We start from the raw sequence: 17,918 nt of genomic DNA, 5'->3' as shown, positions 1-17,918 counted from the left end.
AAAAATGTAATACCGAAGGTCCAGGCAGGACTGGAACAAACTGCCCAAGGAGCAGGCGGTCTTTGCTTTGTGTACACACAGTGCCCTGAGCAACAAGACCCAAATTTCTATCTTTAATCACCACTTCAACATCAGCAGTCATGTTAGCTGCCATACTGAGAGAAAAATCAACATATTCAATAGCTTTTTCTTCCAAAGGCTTGTTATTTAAATTGGAAGCAAGTGATGGGGACCGTCACAAAATGGCACAGAGTGAGGTAGATGTATCAAAGTGAATATAATCTGTTACCTATAGAACCACAGAATTCTATCAAATTCTATGATTCTAGATGTATCAAAACACAAGGCTGCAAACACATAAGCAAAACAGACAACTCTGAGTTTTCATAACCTGTCAGCAGCGTATTAACAAAGCATGAGCAGGCTGATTACGAGGATCACCCCAGGATTTAAGGAAGCCAAAGGACAAAGCAGTGTTTCTGCAAACTGCAGAAGTTTCTGCATTGGAAACCGTATTATGCTTCAGCTGAAACATGAAAGAAGACAGCTGTCAGAAAATAATAGGCAACGGCAACTCCCATCAGTAGTGCAGTGACAAGCCAGGTCACAGAACAATGAGATAAGATGATGCAGGCATTGTTAGGAACTTTGGAGGAACACGCATTTTTCTGTTTGACAAGCTGAAGATGGATCCAAGAGAAAAGCTCAGCCAGAAAAAACACTGGGTATTATTTTAATTATGTCATGAGTCAGAAAGCAAATTTCAGTAGAAACAAATTGGATGGATAAGGAGAGGCCACTAAAGCCAAAAAGAGCCAAGGGGGAAAGCAGAGACGACATGGCAATTCTGCCCTTCTGCCTATACAGAAGTCCAGATCTTGCAAGAGGAAAACAGTGGATTTGGAAGAAACCTGTGAGTGGGACTCCAAAGCAGTGGTCCCATAACCAAGGGAAGGATCAGCTGCAGGATTAAGTTACAGCCATGGAGGAGACAATTAAAGCTGATGGTGCTGAGGATAATCAGCACCTGGTACCCCTTACATTAAGGCTGTATGAGATGCAGACAGGCTTATTTAAACAAACCGGAGAAAGAAGAAAGGAAAAGGTGACTATGACTAAATATACCTAAAAAGGAAGAAAGGAATGTACACATCATTTGCTCTGCAGCTTTTAGGGATCCTCCAGCCACTCTGTGCAGACACTGCCAGTCATTTCATACTTATTTTGGAGCAGGATGATAAAAGAGAGCTCAGTCATGGGAAGACGGTGGAATGAATCAACTCTGCAATCAAGGGCTAGAAGCTCTTCAGAAGAGCTAGGTAAGGAAGGAGGGGTGCGGGTATTGCCCTCTATGTTGAGAAATTGATAGATTGTGAAGAGCTGCCTCTGAAAAACAGCCACAAACAAGTTGAGAGCTTGTGGGTAAAAATCAAGGACCGGGCTAATTAAAGTATTAGACCCCTCTGGTGGCTGGGGTCTCGTACAGGCTGCCTGATCAAGGAGAGCCTGGTGACGAGGCCTTCTTGCTTCAGCTACAAGAAGTATCGTGCTCGTAGGCTCTCATCCTGATGAGGGACTTTACAGAGGCAGATAGCAATAGGACAAGGGGAATGGTTTTAAACTAAAAGAGGCAAGACTTAGATTAGATTTTAGGAGGAATTTTTTTACTCAGAGGCTGGTGAGGCACTGGAACAGGCTGCCCAGAAGTGGATGCCCCATCCCTGGTTCAAAGCCAGGTTGGATGGGGCTTTGGGCAACCTGATCTAGTGGGAGGTGTCCCTGCCCACGGCAGGGGGCTTGGAACTGGGTGATCTTGAAAGTCCCTTCCAATCCATGATTCTATGAATGCTGTGTGCTCTCTCATGGAAGAAAAGATCTGTGCCCTGTCTTGATTTGGCCACTGTTTAATGTAACAGTCACAATCAACTTATTTCATAAGAATTCGTGATGAAACATAAGAAAAGGCAACAAAATTTCATTACCTGGACTTCTTTGAGTAATTTAGACACCTGAATAAAATTCAGTCTTGTGTCAATGGGGCAGTAAACACACTTCATGGCCAAAGGTTGATAAGGAGCCAGGGCATCCAGATAAGAAAAATCCGGTTCTGAAAAGAGAAATGTTGAAAATACTGAATGCCTACTGAGAACAAAATGCCCCAGTTCCTGTCTGAATTCACGTTCCAGTCTAGACAAGCTGTTGTTGAGCAATGTTAATTCTGTTATGGATTTCTTTACCCTTCTTCCTTCCCCCATCTGATATTTTCAGTTAATTTGATGAAAATTATGCCCACAATTAGTCTTACCTTAATCAAGCAACAGAGCAATACTATTTCATTTAAACACATTATTGCATGATTTTTAGAACAAATTTAATCAGGACAAAAACATCTTCTCTTATTTTTAATCAGATCCCGTAAAAGAAGGCAAGATGTATAAATGTTTGGTATTGCAAGGTAACCCAAATGTCAGCTTGTTTTTCACTACGACAAAAATGCAGCACAAAGATTGTATAAACCTGTACAAATGTCCCTTGCTCCAGACACATCACCACCCAACTCCCCCTTTTCCTTACAGTACTTTTTTATTTTAATCTAATTGTCAGGTTTAGACTGGTGGAAAACCCAGGGTCTACATTTAAGATAACCGAAGAGGATCTGTAGGGTGCTGCTCTCCCATTGAAGAGAGAGGCAATTGGGCTTTTTATAGTTAGCCCAGCAGAGCCAGACCAGTATGAACTGAAGGCTGCTCCCTTTAGGGGCTAGCCAGGAGCTGAGATGGGCTGTGATAACGTTATTGGTACCTTTATTAGACCTAGTAAGTCTCAATTTCCCTTTGTATTTTAGAATTGAAAATGAGATTAGTGGTTTGCCTGGGAAAAGTCATGCACCGAATGTACTTTTACTCACACAGAGTAATACAACATCCAGAATGTTGTTTTTTACTATTTATTTGTGAATGAAAAATGCAAGGTCTGATACATGACACAGTGTAGGATTCATCTACTTGACTCTGGTGACGACTGACTGAATGATGTGGAAAAGTTTATGCCATTGAATTGCAGAATCCTAGAATGACTTGGGTTATAGGGGACTTTAAAGATCATCCAGTTCCAACCCTCTGCCATGGGCAAGGGACACTGTCCACAAGATCACTAGCTCCCTGTCATAATTGTTGAATAAATTGCATAATGGGAACGCTAAAAAAAATAAACGGTATTTGTTTGATAAGTACAGAATGGGAAAAAAGAGAAGGAGGTACAAGAAAGACTGATCTGCTAGAGTATTCCGAACTATTACATTTATATTCTGAATTATTTTATCTACCCTGTGAGACCAGGATATAGCACCAACCAGTAATACAAATGTTTGGAATTGTCAAAGGGGCAATTCAGCTGGTTTTAAAGCAATTGTTAGTGTAACTGCCTGGGAACATCAAAGAGAAATATTAGCAAAAAATGATAGTTGTACAAGAACATCTTACTGGATGACCCAAAAGCCGTGAGTCGGCAACAATAAAAATTATACTGGGCAAAAAGCCTGCTAGGTAAAAACAGATGTGTTAGTGCCAATGAAACAAACCCAAGAATATCAATATAAAAACAGTCACTTAGTGACAGGAAGTATAACAGCAATGAATAGAAATTTAAAAAATAAGAATACTTAAGACAGTAGCTAGTTGAAGAATGATCAATAGTCAATTAGGATTAAATCAGGGGACATTTTAAAATACATTGGGGAAAAAAAAAAAGTCAGGTTCTCTACTAGAGATATCCAACAAAATTGCATGCAGTAAATTAAAAAGTTATCAGAAGAGAATTTTTCCATTCCATCTGGTGTTGCAGGTGACACAAAGATTTGACTGCTTGTTTTGGAGAATGAGGCAGCACCTATTCAAACCGAATATTGTTGCATTGATAGGCTCAGATAATCTACACACGTGGACCTTTTTATCTAAGTGTCCAAAATGGCATCAAATCTATGATCTCTCTGAACGACTAATACGAACGTAAGTAGCCAAGGAAAAGTGAGAAATTGCAATGCACAAATTCTAATGCAGAAATTGTAACTCTTAACACGGGACTTCCAAAATTTGAACACATACAAAACATGAGCTAGTCATACAGTGAACTTGTGACATGAAGCAACTGCTGTTTTGAAGACACCAAAAAAAACAGAATTCAACTGTGTGATGGGAGACAGCACTTGTCAAGGTTTCGTATCGACTTTTTTTCCTGACAGAATTACAGACCTTTAGCTTTTTCCCCAAGACATCAGATTTACTGCTGTGTGACACCGAGCAACAAAATCTTCCACTGTACAGCACTAATGTGGCACGCACGAGCCATTTTAAGATCTCCTAGGGAGTTAGTCTTTAAAGCATTGCTGTTATCAGAGAGAGAGCGAGAAGCAGACTTCCTTCTACCATGTTTTCTTCTAGAATTTCTTTGTGGCTTACTGGCATTCGATATTTTTAATCAATAATCTATTCAATACTGCTTGAGCTGTAACATTTGCAGATGACACAAGCAAGCAGAGCAGCACCACGGCTCCCTCACAGCTGGCGTCCTGGCTGTCGGCTGCAGCTGCTGTTTCACTCTGTATTCTCTTCGAGTTGTTTTTTTACATTACAAATTGGAAAGGTGGAGACCACCTAGCTCCTGTGGACTGAAGGAGCACTGTCATCATTACTGACTGGCTCGTAGTTTAAAGATCCTAATCACTAGAAACTTGTAGCCTCCGACAGGAAAAGCTAGAACATGACCTGCTATCACCTGCTTCAATGGACCAAACTTCTTTCATAACTACGGGGGACTTTACCTCAAAACAGGAGAAGCTAGATAATTTAATAACATAAATCCTGGAACACAACGGAGGTGCTTCAGCTTTCCACTGGAGTTACTAAGAACAGAAGAATTTAATCTGCTAGGAACTTCTGCAGCCACAGAAGTCTTTGTTCCAGCTAAGACAGCCACAAGGAAGCAGGAACATCCTGCTGAGTGTTATGTGCCTGCAGACAGAGATAGACACTGCAGACAAAAAGCCACAGAGAGACAAATTTAGGTAACAAACCTGAATTCACTGCAGCCAAAGCAGATCTCAACCGAAGTTTTGTATGAAGTATAAACCGGGAATGAACCTCAAAGAGTATGACCTAGTGTATCCACAGGCTGGTACGACCTCCATTCAGACACCATAACAGCTTGCCAGGGCCAGGTTCTAATAGCAGTCTGCTCTATTTCCTCATTTCAGGGAAAAAGTGCATTTTAATATGGAAAGATCAATTACCTGTCCTTACAAGAAGGACAGAATAAGACTTTTTGCCATTAAAGACCAGTTTCCAACACCCTGGCTGATGGTGGGTAGCACCTTCGCAGCATGATTAACACCAGCAATTTCCTGAAAATTCATGAAATACACAACCCAGCAAGAGGGTGTACACGCTCTGGTTTTAACTGAAGTCCCAACTGAAGTGAGGTTCACTATTTCCAATATAATGCATGGCTATACAGCAATTTAACCAATTACTGTAATTAGGGCATGATTCCTGAAACTACCCCAAAGGGCAGGAGTGGTGGGTACTGTAACAGCTACGTTAGTGCTGTGCTATCATGCACCATTTTCAGCATGAACACAGCCTTTATATTTAAGTGTCTTACCTGCTCATCAGGGACTCCCTTGTATCTTCCCTCTCCTTGCAGTGGTACTAATTACACACTGCTTTACATCTACCAATATTCTTTCCAAATTGGTTTAATAGTAGCATGATGTTGTGACATGATTGTGTACCAATATTGTGAATGAGCCAAAAAAAGGACTTGCCCATCGCTATCCTGAAGTCTACAGCTAAAATACAAAGAAGGAAAGAAATACCTCTCCCAGTTCTATCTGCATTAGGAGGTTATGTGCTTTCCAGCAGTCCTATTCACTAAAAAGAGGAGGAAAATAGGCTTAACAGTGGGACCACCCCATCATGCCCTTGCTGTGGGAGCAGGTTTGATCAATTACTCAGAGTTCTCCTCCCCATTTCTAATTACTTTGTTCTCGTCTAAAATCCACACCTTTTTTATCTGACGGAGAATTGCGTATAACACTACTCCCAATTACAATAGAGCTCTTTCCACATAAAATCAGTAGCAGTGGATTGAAAGATGATTTCCCTTCTCGTGTCCAAACAGTGCCCACTGCAGGCTCTGTTAGGATGACACGTTGGGTATAAAGTAGAGGCACTTGGACAGAACATCAGTTTGAGGGAAGGCATTGAAGTATTTCTAAAGATGGTCAAACTCCAGAAGGTATTCCCTTTGCTGGATCTCTCAGGAGCTTTATGTTCTCTCTTAAACACTTTGTCTTGCTGTTAATGACTGCCACGATCCCAGGATGCGGCTGCCCTGTGGATCAGTGACCACAGTTCAGTCTGAGATGGATAGGATTGATCCGTTAATCCATTAAAATTAGGAACACACCAGGAGAAGTGAAGGAACTTAAAGGATGGTCCTGTTGTGCCCCTGGCAGCTTGAGTTACTGAGAAAGGAAACAGCTCCCCAGGTTCATAGCTGGAGCTGTACCTTCAGCTTCAGATACAAAAGTGGCTGTCAGCTAAAAGGTGTCTGGAAAAAAAGAAAGCTCAACCACAAGGCAGTGATGGCATAGATCACGGCAGCCAAACCTGCACGGGGTGCACGCTTCCGAGACAGCAGACATGTCAGAAGTATCTTTAGAAATGGACAGGTTGTACAACCTTACCGAAGAGTCAAGCCTGAGTCTGAGGTTTTGCAGAAAGGGAAGGAGAAGATATGAGGAAAGGTTTGTCATTCCAATGGGATATGGGCAAGTGTTTCTCCTTTCTGACCGGCATCAGTTAGGTCTCGCCTGGGTTTAACTTGCAGCCAGCTGCTTTTAATCCAAAAATTAATTTCCTGTAGGCATTTTACTGCTGTGCACAACAAAGGTTTTTCTTAGAAATGGCAAGGATTGACTCTGCATGGCAAAGGTTGGCTCTGCAGGGCTAAAATGAATTAAATGGCACAATAATTATATTCGTCACTACCCTCAATACTGGGGTCTTAATTTAAACGAGTTCCTACCAAAGTCAGAAACTTCTGCCCCGGAACAAATGAGCAAAGCCCCTAGGGTCTGGCCACAGTTCACCAGAGCGCACAGCCTATCACTAATTTGATAATGATAACTGCATTTCACTCACCTGTGAATATAACGGTGTTCAGGCTGGATTTTCCCCATAACTCCATGAAATGAACCACATCCCCAAATCTCAGAGAGGGATGTCCAGTAAACACGACACACGGCTGCTTGAAGTCGTTACTGAAGTCTCCGTGGATGCTGGGATAATGTTTTAATTTGTTTGTCTGAATGAGCTGAAACAGAAAAAAAAAAAACAAAACAGGAATTCAGACATTTCACACGTTTCATGCTTCTGTGCTCTGTAGCTCAGTGCGTGTATTGATGTGCAATTTAGGAATATTCCACAGGGTGTTTATAATTCATCACAGAGCCCCTTCCTGCATATTCCTGAGATTTTCCAGAAAATTTAGTCATTACTATCCTAAATGTTATGAAAAGGAAGTTAGAGCATGGAGCCAGGTGCCTCCAAGTCCCTCCTCTCCTTTCTGTGGTACCAGCGGTATGGTAACGGAGAAGAAACTCTGCAAACATTCCCTGCTTGCAGTTTCCTGGAGTGAACAGAGTGCTCAGCTGCCAAACTCAAGCTACTTTTTCCCCTCTGCCATGTCTACAAAGAGCTCTGGGCACTGATGTTGAACCTGGTTTTCTTATATCACCCTGGTACCAGGCAATTTTGCCCTCGGTGGTATGTTGCTATGAGTTTCGCTGCTGTAACGGGTTCAAACAAAGCCAAATCCTCTGGAGAAGCAGAAAAAAAATAGACTCTGACTTTTCCTCCCTTAACTATCATTGAAATTAGTAATAACAAATGAACAAAAAGAAGTGCTTGTTGCTAGAGGTGGAAACCAGAGTGTGCTCTGCATGCAGAGCAGATTTCTTTACTAAGGTGAAGTTTAGTTCTCAAGGCACTCTTTGAAGAAGACTCTTGCTTTATTTCTCCTGCCTCTGGTCTCTAATCTGTAAAGCAAGGTTCAACACAGAAAGCAATTTAATAGACTAGTGTGTTGTGCACTTCCGTGCAATATTTTCCCAGTATTTTCTTGGCTCCCATCCCTGGCTTGAAAATAATTTGAAACATGGTTTAAATTTTAAACATGGTTTTAAACATGGTTTCCTTAAAGGTATGTGGTTTAAGGCAATGAAATCACAAGACGAACAACTGAAAAAAATACAAAATAACAAAAGGAGCAATGCTTCCTCTGCCAGCCAGTTTTAAAGGAGGTGGGACCCTTCATTAAAGATCCCTCCATACGTTACTGCCTCTTGCCATGTGCTGTGACATTGCCCAAGCTACAAAATTCACGTACGTGGGGTTCGGGAACACATTTCTGCAGCTGTTGTGCTGTGAAACCCCAGACAGTGCCACTAATTAGCAAGCAGCATGCTCTTCACTACAAGTCGTTAACACGATGCATGCATCATGGCTTTCTAGCAGAAATCCCTGCCTCTCAAGACATTTCTCTTCATTGTAGCAGACTTGATTTTCAAAAAAGGAGCTAAAAATGAACATTATAACAAGCAACTTTTTGGGTCTCTCAAACCTGTAGCTCATCATTCCAGATCCTCTTCTACTTGTTTCTTTTTACCATGGTAGATCTAACTCAAATTGTGTCCCCACATGGAAATGAAGGGAAGCTGAGAAATCTGGGATGTCTTTAAGCCTCTTTGCAACAAATGCACACAACACAGCATTTCAGAACCGAAGGTGATTACCCAATTAGGTTCTTAATTGAATTCAGCATCACCAAACCTTATATCAACCCTACTATTACACTCACAGTCTAGCTGTCACTACCTAAAGGTTTGTTTTGGTGCTGGAACAGATGATGTACAGACTTAACCTCAATAACTTTTTTATAACAGAAAGTTGGTTGCACGTAGGTGCAAATATTTCTTTCTCCTTTGCATCCTTGAGCGTGATCCCATTCAGATTCACAACAGCAAATATTTTGCTATGATTTTGCATGTGACTTCCCACACATCCCATTTGAAACTGCTACCTGGTACCTGGCTGACTGCAATTGAAGGGGATTGGTAGCATTCCTTCTGAGGGTTGACACAAGTTGGAAACTGTAGGTTTCTACAGTAATACAGCCCGTTATTTCCATGTGGATCCTTGGATCAGAGAGTTGTGGTGAATGGAGTCAAATCCAGTTGGAGGCCAGTCGCTAGCGGAGTCCCCCAGGGCTCAGTACTGGGGCCAGTCCTCTTTAACATCTTTATCGATGATCTGGACGAGGGGATCGAGTGCACCCTCAGCAAGTTTGCAGACGACACCAAGTTAGGTGCGTGTGTCGATCTGCTCGAGGGTAGGAAGGCTCTGCAGGAGGATCTGGATAGGCTGGACCCATGGGCCAAGGCCAACAGTATGAAGTTCAACAAGGCCAAGTGCCGGGTCCTGCACCTGGGGCACAACAACCCCAAACAGCACTACAGGCTGGGAGATGAGGGGTTGGAAAGCTGCCTGGCAGAGAAGGACCTGGGAGTAGTGGTTGATAGTCGGCTGAATATGAGCCAGCAGTGTGCTCAGGCGGCCAAGAAGGCCAACAGCATCCTAGCCTGTATAAGAAACAGCGTGGCCAGCAGGGCCAGGGAAGTGATTGTCCCCCTGTACTCGGCTCTGGTGAGGCCGCACCTCGAGTACTGCGTTCAGTTTTGAGCCCCTCGCTACAAGAAGGACATGGAGGTGCTCGAGCAAGTCCAGAGAAGGGCAACGAAGCTGGTGAAGGGTCTGGAGAACAAGGCTTACGAGGAGCGGCTGAGGGAGCTGGGACTGTTTAGCCTGGAGAAGAGGAGGCTCAGGGGTGACCTTATTGCACTCTACGGGTACCTGAAGAGAGGCTGTAGCGAGGTGGGGGTTGGTCTGTTCTCCCACGTGCCTGGTGACAGGACAAGGGGGAATGGGCTAAAATTGTGCCAGGGGAGGTTTAGGTTGGATATTAGGAAAAACTTCCTTACTGAAAGGGTTGTTAGTCACTGGAATAGGCTGCCCATGGAAGTGGTTGAGTCACCATCCCTGGAGGTCTTTAAAAGACGTTTAGATGTAGAGCTTAGGGATATAGTTCAGTGGAAGATTTGTTAGTGTTAGGTCAGAGGTTGGACTCGGTGATCTTGGAGGTCTCTTCCAACCTAGACTATTCTGTGATTCTGTGATTCTATGAAGGAGGAAGCCAGGGCACTATACTTTCTGCAACTTACTAATAATGTGACATTTCTAATTAGCCTTCCAAAAGGGAATTTGAAAATACACCCAATAATGCTCTGGCAGTCATTATGCACTCCGTCTTACAAACATTCCTGCAATTAAGACAGGTAAAGATTTCTGATTAACACACCTGGAGTGCAATAGTTAGAATCTGAAGTTAGCTCCAGTAATAAAAACTGTGTTCCTTGTATGTTTATAAACATAAAAAGCTGTATTCTCTTCAAAGCATTATGGCAGTTTCAAGTCCCTTCCTATTAACTTTAAATAGAGACTCAGGATCTCTAATCTAGTTTTCAGGACCTTGGGTTCTGTGTGTGTGTGCTCATTTATTTTTATTTTTAGTTGTTTTATTTTCAGCACCAGAACATTGAGCATCACGTTGGGCTGCACTGCTCCTAGCTGGTGTGCTAACTCAGGATGGAAAAGGGATACCTTGAATCCTCAGCACCATCTCCTGAGGTGAGCTGATTTCTTCTTTTTATCTTTTTTATTATCTTAGAAGATTTTTTTACGGTAAGCCCACAGAAGCTCCGTACTGTAGCTCATAATCTCCAATTCTCACAGCTGGATGTAGCAGGGGTGAAAGGCTACCTAAACAAGTTTAGAGACATTCTACTCACTCCAGTGATGAAGCAGCTGGTGGATTTTAGTATCTGGAGCAAAATCGTTTCTAATTACCCTATCTAAAATATATGGAGCTGAACTTGCAAAACAGGTCCAACAAAATTTCACATCATTAAGGGGACTAAATCTGTAATGGTCTGTACGGGTCTTTTGCACAACCCCTCTCATCTGTAAATAGAAGCACAGCAGTCACTGCTGTACCACGTTCACAACTCCAACCTGCACCAGGACAGGGCCAGGACCAGTCCCTGGCATTTAGCCAAGCCCTATTTTCAAAATAAAACCGATTTCTGGAAACAAGAAACAACATCCAGTGCGTGTTTCTACATAAAGAACGGTTATTGACTGAAAGCTTAAGAGACGGAGGATGGTAAAGCACTGAACTGAGACTAAGGATTGCTGTGTTGTTTTTTTTTTAAATCCCAAATGGTTACGATTCCCTTTAAAGCAGTAGATTTGATTTACAGGGTCAGCAACTGCTGCTATAAACAGGATAAATCTCCAGAGCCTTTGCTGAAGTGAGCCAACGTACGTTGCTATTTACTGTGCGTTTGTGTGCACGTGTTCTGTACCCAGAATTTGGAACAGATCTGGTTCTTCTCAATGAATGAGTGATGCATGGCTTACTTCGCCTCCCTCACTCCCTTTGTCAGACCAGTGCTAACAGGGGCCTAATTCTGTGTAAAACAAGACAAAATATAATGCTATACAATCACTTTGTTCCAGGTATTTATTGCTTTGAATGTGATATGCAGGAACTGGTGTCTGGAGGAGGGAAGTAAAGATGAAGAAGACAAATGCTAGTATTTAAGACCACAGAATCAATGTTACTCCCACCCTGGCTATTTTCAGACCAAAAAAAAAAAATATAGGCTTTTCTTAGCCCTTTCTCCTTGATGCTGCTAAAAGACTCTTATGAAGAGTAAATCCAAATTCTTCCTCCACCAGCAAATACTGATCCATATAGATTACCTCACAAATATTTCTGTTGCAGCCATTTAGAGAAATATTGTAAGGTCTGGATTCACTTCTCTTACAGCCTGGAATTAGCAGTGTAAACATTAAGCAGAAAGGAAAAAGGAGTGAAAGCTTCTCATTTTGCTTTGTGAGAACAATTTGGCTGTTCTTTTATCCAGCCTCTGACTCCACGAAAGGGTCAATGCAGAGTGTACAATCCATGGTTCCTGTTAAAATGGTCAGGGAGATGGCTAATTCCTTAGCTGAGGCTGTGTTAGGATGGGATGTACCCATACCCTCATGAAACTTGGTGAAACACTCTTGAGTTTGTTCTCAGATTAACATTTCTGAACAAAACAAATTACTGATTTATGTTCCCCAGCGCTTCAGCTGGCCATTGTGGACCCTTAAGGTTATTTAGACACTTGACTAGCTTTAACTGATGCTCTGCCCTGGATGTGAAAGTTACCACTTCCCATGGAATTTAGTTTGACTCTGGATCCTAACATCCCTCCAAAGGAGTCACAGCAACTCCAACTCCAGTGATCACAGGGAAATGCCTTTAAAAGCAGCCCTTTTAGCTAGTGCACCAGTTAAAAGTCGGCAGCTGAGGCTTCAAAAGCTTGTTTGAGAACCTGGACACCTCATTCATCTGAACTTTAATAAGAACTGATGCTCAAATTCCACCTAAAATGGGGAATTTTGAACAAATTGCTCCCCCCAAACCAATAAATTTTACAGAGTGATTGTATGGGAGGAGATATGATGAACATCTACTACTACACTAAAGCAGAAGTAATGTGGAAGGAGTAGAAGTGTTTTGGGTTCTCTGCAGAGCTGAACAGTCTGTCTGGTTTTATTCACCACAGCAGAACAAGGAACGGTGTCAGAGCAGGTAACATACATCACAAACCTGGAAAACTTTCATGCAAGGAGAAGGAAAAGCTTCAAACAACATAGTACAGAGAGAAGAGTAAGATGAAATCATTATAGAGAAGACAAAGATACTTATTTATCGTCTTGTAATAATGGTTATAATACAATAATAACTGATTAAAGGAAGTAAACGCTCTTATATGCTATGGATGAGGCACCACTGGAACTCACTGCTGCAAGAGGCTCTATCAACAAGCTGGGGGACTTCTTCCTTGTTTGTTTCTAAATCTTGTTTATAAAGCTAGCATCAAATGTCAGAGCCAGAGAGCGTGCTGGGCTGGACATGTTCCGTGGATAATTAGCAGCTTACATCCTGGCCTGTCCCCCTTTGATGTATCACATTATTAATGCTTGCTAATAACTAAGAGGCACGTTTGAGTAATTTCCTATTTTCCTCCTACAAGTGAGCACTAACCACGTCTTTTCACGATGGACAATTTCCATACAGTTTAGATAGCCCAAGCCTACCATTATTTGAAAAAAAAACTAAGGCAATTCTCCACTAACAACCTATCCAATAGACACGATCGCTCAATGCCTGTTTCTGATGCTCATTAAAAATTTCCTCGAGCGTCAGTGAACAAAGCTGCTGATTGAGAGGCTGTGGAGTCACAGATTTCAAACAAGAGGGTTCACCGATGACAAAAAAGGCTGACTGCTGGCTATGGCTCTAGCCTAATAACAAGAAGCCATGAGCCCAAGTCCTTGCTCCCTCCTAGACTGATGGTATGGCCATGGCCACTTTATTCTGGCCAGGTCTATATTAAGACCATTCTGCTTGGCAAAATTACACCTGTGCCACATGTCAGTCATTTATATAAATCTCAACATGTTTTGACTGTTTAAAACCAAACCATGCATCTTACAGAACAGAGAGGAGCAATATGATCTGTTGTTCTCAAGCGTGTCTAAGCTTCTGAGTTACGGCCTTAAGAAAAGCACTAAATGAAATAAATAGCAGGCTCGGTCCTCCTTTGCCTAGGTATTACTTGGTTTGGGATTTGCTATTAGCCAAGCTTTTGAAAGAGCGTTGCTATGTGCCTAGGGCCACTGCCTGCCATCATACAAATTGTTTCTGCAAAGCACCAGTATATATCAGGATTTAAAAATGAAAGGAACTAGCAAGTCATTTAGTCCAACACGAGGCAGGGGGGACAGTGTAGATTTCTCCAATTTCCAGTGTTTATAAAGCAGCTGTAAGTGAGCACCCAAACAGATAATCTCCGTGGCGTTAGATGACGTGCTGTGAAATGCACAGTACTTCAGACAGTAATTCAGCGCTGGAATGCCTAAGGGTATTTAATAGTTTAATAATTTAACAGCATTTAATAGTCATTTAATAGTTTGGGAGCCACAAGGATGTGGATGCACACTGCCTGGTGTCATTTAGCATATTTAAGGGAACCCTTGGGCAAAAATTTAGGAAGCCTAAGGACAGCTTCCTAGAAATGATATTCATGGGTCTAGATAAAGCTGTTTGTGCACCTCATGATAAAACGCCCCTAGCTTTGTGGGTCGTAACACGTATGATCTGGCCTTGTCAAGCAAAGCCTGTACCTGTAACAGTCACGTTATTCCCTCTGTGCTCTTCATTTTGTCATGAGGAAGCCAATCTGTTATCCACCGCTGAGAGTCTTTTCCTAGATAATTACCTTGATCTACACATGGAGCACTGAGGAATGCCTCAACAGATAAACAATAATTTGGCAAAATCTCATTATCAACAGGCCTCTGGAGAACATGAAGCGTCCTAAAAATTAGAGGACGCAGTTATCACTCTACAAACATAAAGACCCATCATGTACAATGGCTTAATTAATCCACTCTTTGACAGCGCGTGTTTGGCTTCTCATTTTTGGAAGGGTTTTCACTTAAACCTGCCAGTTCCAGTGCACATTGTGAAGTACAATTTTGAAGCAATGCTTTTGGTAAAACATAGGGGTCATTGAAACCAAAGATACTGTGGATCAACAAGGACAGTCTGGAAAGCAGAAATGCAGGGGAAATTAGAAAGCATAGCCAGCAACACGGCTACAGATTCTCCTATTCAGAGGTTTGGGACTGATTTACTGGTGTGAACGAGGTTTTTGGTTACAAGAAAGCTGTGCCCTACAGTCTGCATTATTCTTGGAAACAGATTATTCATAATTCATTGTGTATCCTCACTGAAATGCATTCAAGCATGTGCAAAAAGTGAGGGCTTCTGGTCAGATCCTACTTCTAACAGTGCCCTTGAATCGTCTACAGATGATATAGATGATGGGCAATGGCAATTACCAGAACAAATCCCTGGACAAGTTGCCTCAGAGGAAAACAAGACAATGCCTGAAAAAGCATTTCACCTCTTAAACCTGCAATGGCTACTCCACATCCTATCAAACTGTTTTGATCTGAGGAACTAAAGAGCCAGTTTTCTGAAAATGCATGCCCCAAGTGGTTTACTGGCTTGAGGAGTAGGATTTAGCCAAAATTATTTCTCAGTCCCATCTCTTCCTTTTCCAGCCTGCCTCCCACTTACTTCAAAAATCTACCTGTTCCCAGTACAGGGCATACAAGATTTCCTTTGATACGTGAGAGAACTCTGAAGGCATAAATGTTTATTTATTGTCTGGATGGCTAGAATTTCCCCTCAAACTACATATTTTGATGCAGGGTAGATCCCCCCACCTTACTCTTCTTTGCTTCACAAAGGTGCTAGCTCAAGTCATTTCATTTACAATTGCCAGTGACACCACTCAGCACTACAAGATTTAACTTTCTTATATCAATTCCCTATTTCAAGATAACAGCAGACAACATGGTGCCTGTTTCAGCTGAGGAGGTAGGAGCTGGGATGACTAAGCTGACTGATAACCAGCTCTTAGTTTTACAGACTTTGAAATAAACTGCTTGGACAAAGGGAATATTTGTGGCTGCAGTGTGATAAGAGCAAACATTCGTCCATGTGTACGCCAGATAGCCTTCTGCGGGGGAAGAAGCAGAACAGGCAAGCATATGTAAGTTATATGCTGAAATAAACATCGTGATAATTTTTGAGTTGAGGGAACACCATCACTCATTCCTCCCCCATGTTCCTAAATTAATCAACGGAAAGCAGAGAAAAAAATCTTGCATGAATAAAAGCTATGGAATAGCAGTAACATCAGAAAAACAACAGCTACGCAGGACCGCGTTCCAGAAACCCACTCACTCTGAGATCTCAGCAAACAGCAAGACCGTGGTTTACTTACCTCGGCGTGGGGAAAAGGAGGTTCTGGAAGATATACCTTTGTTTGTTTGTTATGACACAACCTTTACAAGAAAAGGAAAATAAGCTAGGTTAGAGAGCTGCAGAACATCCTGCAGTATCTGCTGCCATCTACTGTTAAAACTTTTCCTGGAGAAAGCCGTTTCATGGCTGTGGTATCAGGTGCAAAGTCACTAATCTGTTCTTTTTTTTGCTTCCAGCCTTTCTGTTTAGAAGACCAACACCTACTGGACACGATGACTTGGTCATAGCAAGATCACTTAGAGAAGGTGCAAGGCAGCTGAACGTAATTTTGTACACAGAGCCCATTGCTGTGGTAAACAAATTTGCTTCCAGCCTTTCTGTTTAGAAGACCAACACCTACTGGACATGATGACTTGGTCAATGCAAGATCACTTAGAGAAGGTGCAAGGCAGCTGAACATAATTTTGTACACAGAGCCCATTGCTGTGGTAAACAAATTTGTAACTCAGCATCCATGTAATTTCACAGGCAAGACCTTAGCAATTTTTCCAAAGCCAAATCATCTTTGAACAGAAGAATTCCACTTGCCTCATCCCAATTCTCAGCAATGACTTAGTCCTTTAGTTCATTATAATCTAATTCTCCTATGCATTTCATTATTGCAGCTATAATATTGGCAAACTGCCTCTGACCACGGCATAATGCTTACCGTTCCCTGCTATTTTCCATCAATCCCTTATTTTTAAAACACAAATATTGAAAGTTGTTGATTAGCTCTAGCCAGAGTCCTGATTCATCCTATTACGGAAGACAAAAGAAGATTTTTGTCAGAGGTCTGTGTGATGTTACCATTATCTGTAGTGACACTGTTCTGGTGGCTTTTTCTGGGAAGCGTTACCCTTCTCATAGATTCTTCACCTTATTATAAAGCAATAAGCCTTGGTCAAACTAAATTTGATAAAGTCTAAGAGATACCAAGAACAGGAAATTTCTTTCAGATGACTAAATGCTGGAATTGGAAGGCTGGAATCCGTGAATTTCAACACCAGTTCTGATCCCAAATGTCTATGTTACATGTTTTACAATCTCTGCTTCCACTTCCACCTAAGTAAAACATTTACCCTATATACAATTATTTGGAGATTAGCTAATGTTAGTGCTGGCTTTTGAAGATAATCCTCCACAGGCAAGCAGAATTCAAGTAAATGGTGTCTGAACACTTGGGTGGCTCAATTGTGCCAATTAGACACAGCAGACCAAACAGAAGCTTCACCTGCACACTGCACTCAGAGCTGCCTTACAACCCAACCATGTGCATGTAACATTCCTGCTACCCTGACCAGCAATATCGAGCTGAAAAGAATTATTATAGCAAGAACTATGCAGCTACCACTGAAATGAAATCACAACGTACGTACAAAAAATCCTAACAGTTTAAATATAAACTATATGAGTCAACACACACCAGTGAATACACTGAAATTTGGCCAGAACACCAACACTTGATTTTCCTGCTTTTGCTGAAAGTAATGTGTTAAAATTCTCCTGGAAAGAGTCCAGCAGAGGGCCACAAAGATGATACGAGGCCTGGAGCATCTTCCCTATGAAGAAATACTGAGACACCTGGGTCTGTTCAGCCTGGAGAAAAGAAAACTGAGAGGGGATCTCATCAATGTGTATAAATACCTGAGGTGTGGGAGACAGAAGGATGTAGCCAACCTCTTCTCAGTGGTTAGGACAAGGGGCAATGGCCGCAAGATAGAATACAGGAAGTTCCGCACCGACATGTGAAAGAACTTCTTCACTGTGAGGATGACGGAGCACTGGGACAGGCTGCCCAGGGA

At 42.0% G+C, this 17,918-nt stretch overlaps 1 protein-coding gene across 2 annotated transcripts in view; it reads right to left on the bottom strand.

The window, feature by feature from the left end:
- The window catches only part of INTS9 (integrator complex subunit 9), a 67,047-nt gene that overhangs the window by 17,999 nt on the left and 31,130 nt on the right, over positions 1 to 17,918 (bottom strand). For both annotated transcript variants that reach the window (XM_035322855.1, XM_035322856.1), the window contains exons 10-12: positions 16,094 to 16,154; positions 7,203 to 7,374; positions 1,983 to 2,107 (exon numbers count right to left, since the gene is read on the bottom strand). In XM_035322855.1, coding sequence (XP_035178746.1) covers positions 1,983 to 2,107; positions 7,203 to 7,374; positions 16,094 to 16,154 — 358 coding nt within the window. The remainder of the gene's footprint in view (positions 1 to 1,982; positions 2,108 to 7,202; positions 7,375 to 16,093; positions 16,155 to 17,918) is intronic.

Source organism: Oxyura jamaicensis, chromosome 3, assembly GCF_011077185.1.
Source record: "Oxyura jamaicensis isolate SHBP4307 breed ruddy duck chromosome 3, BPBGC_Ojam_1.0, whole genome shotgun sequence".
Classification (NCBI taxonomy): Eukaryota; Metazoa; Chordata; class Aves; order Anseriformes; family Anatidae; genus Oxyura; species Oxyura jamaicensis.
This window is presented reverse-complemented; position numbering and strand designations above follow the sequence as displayed.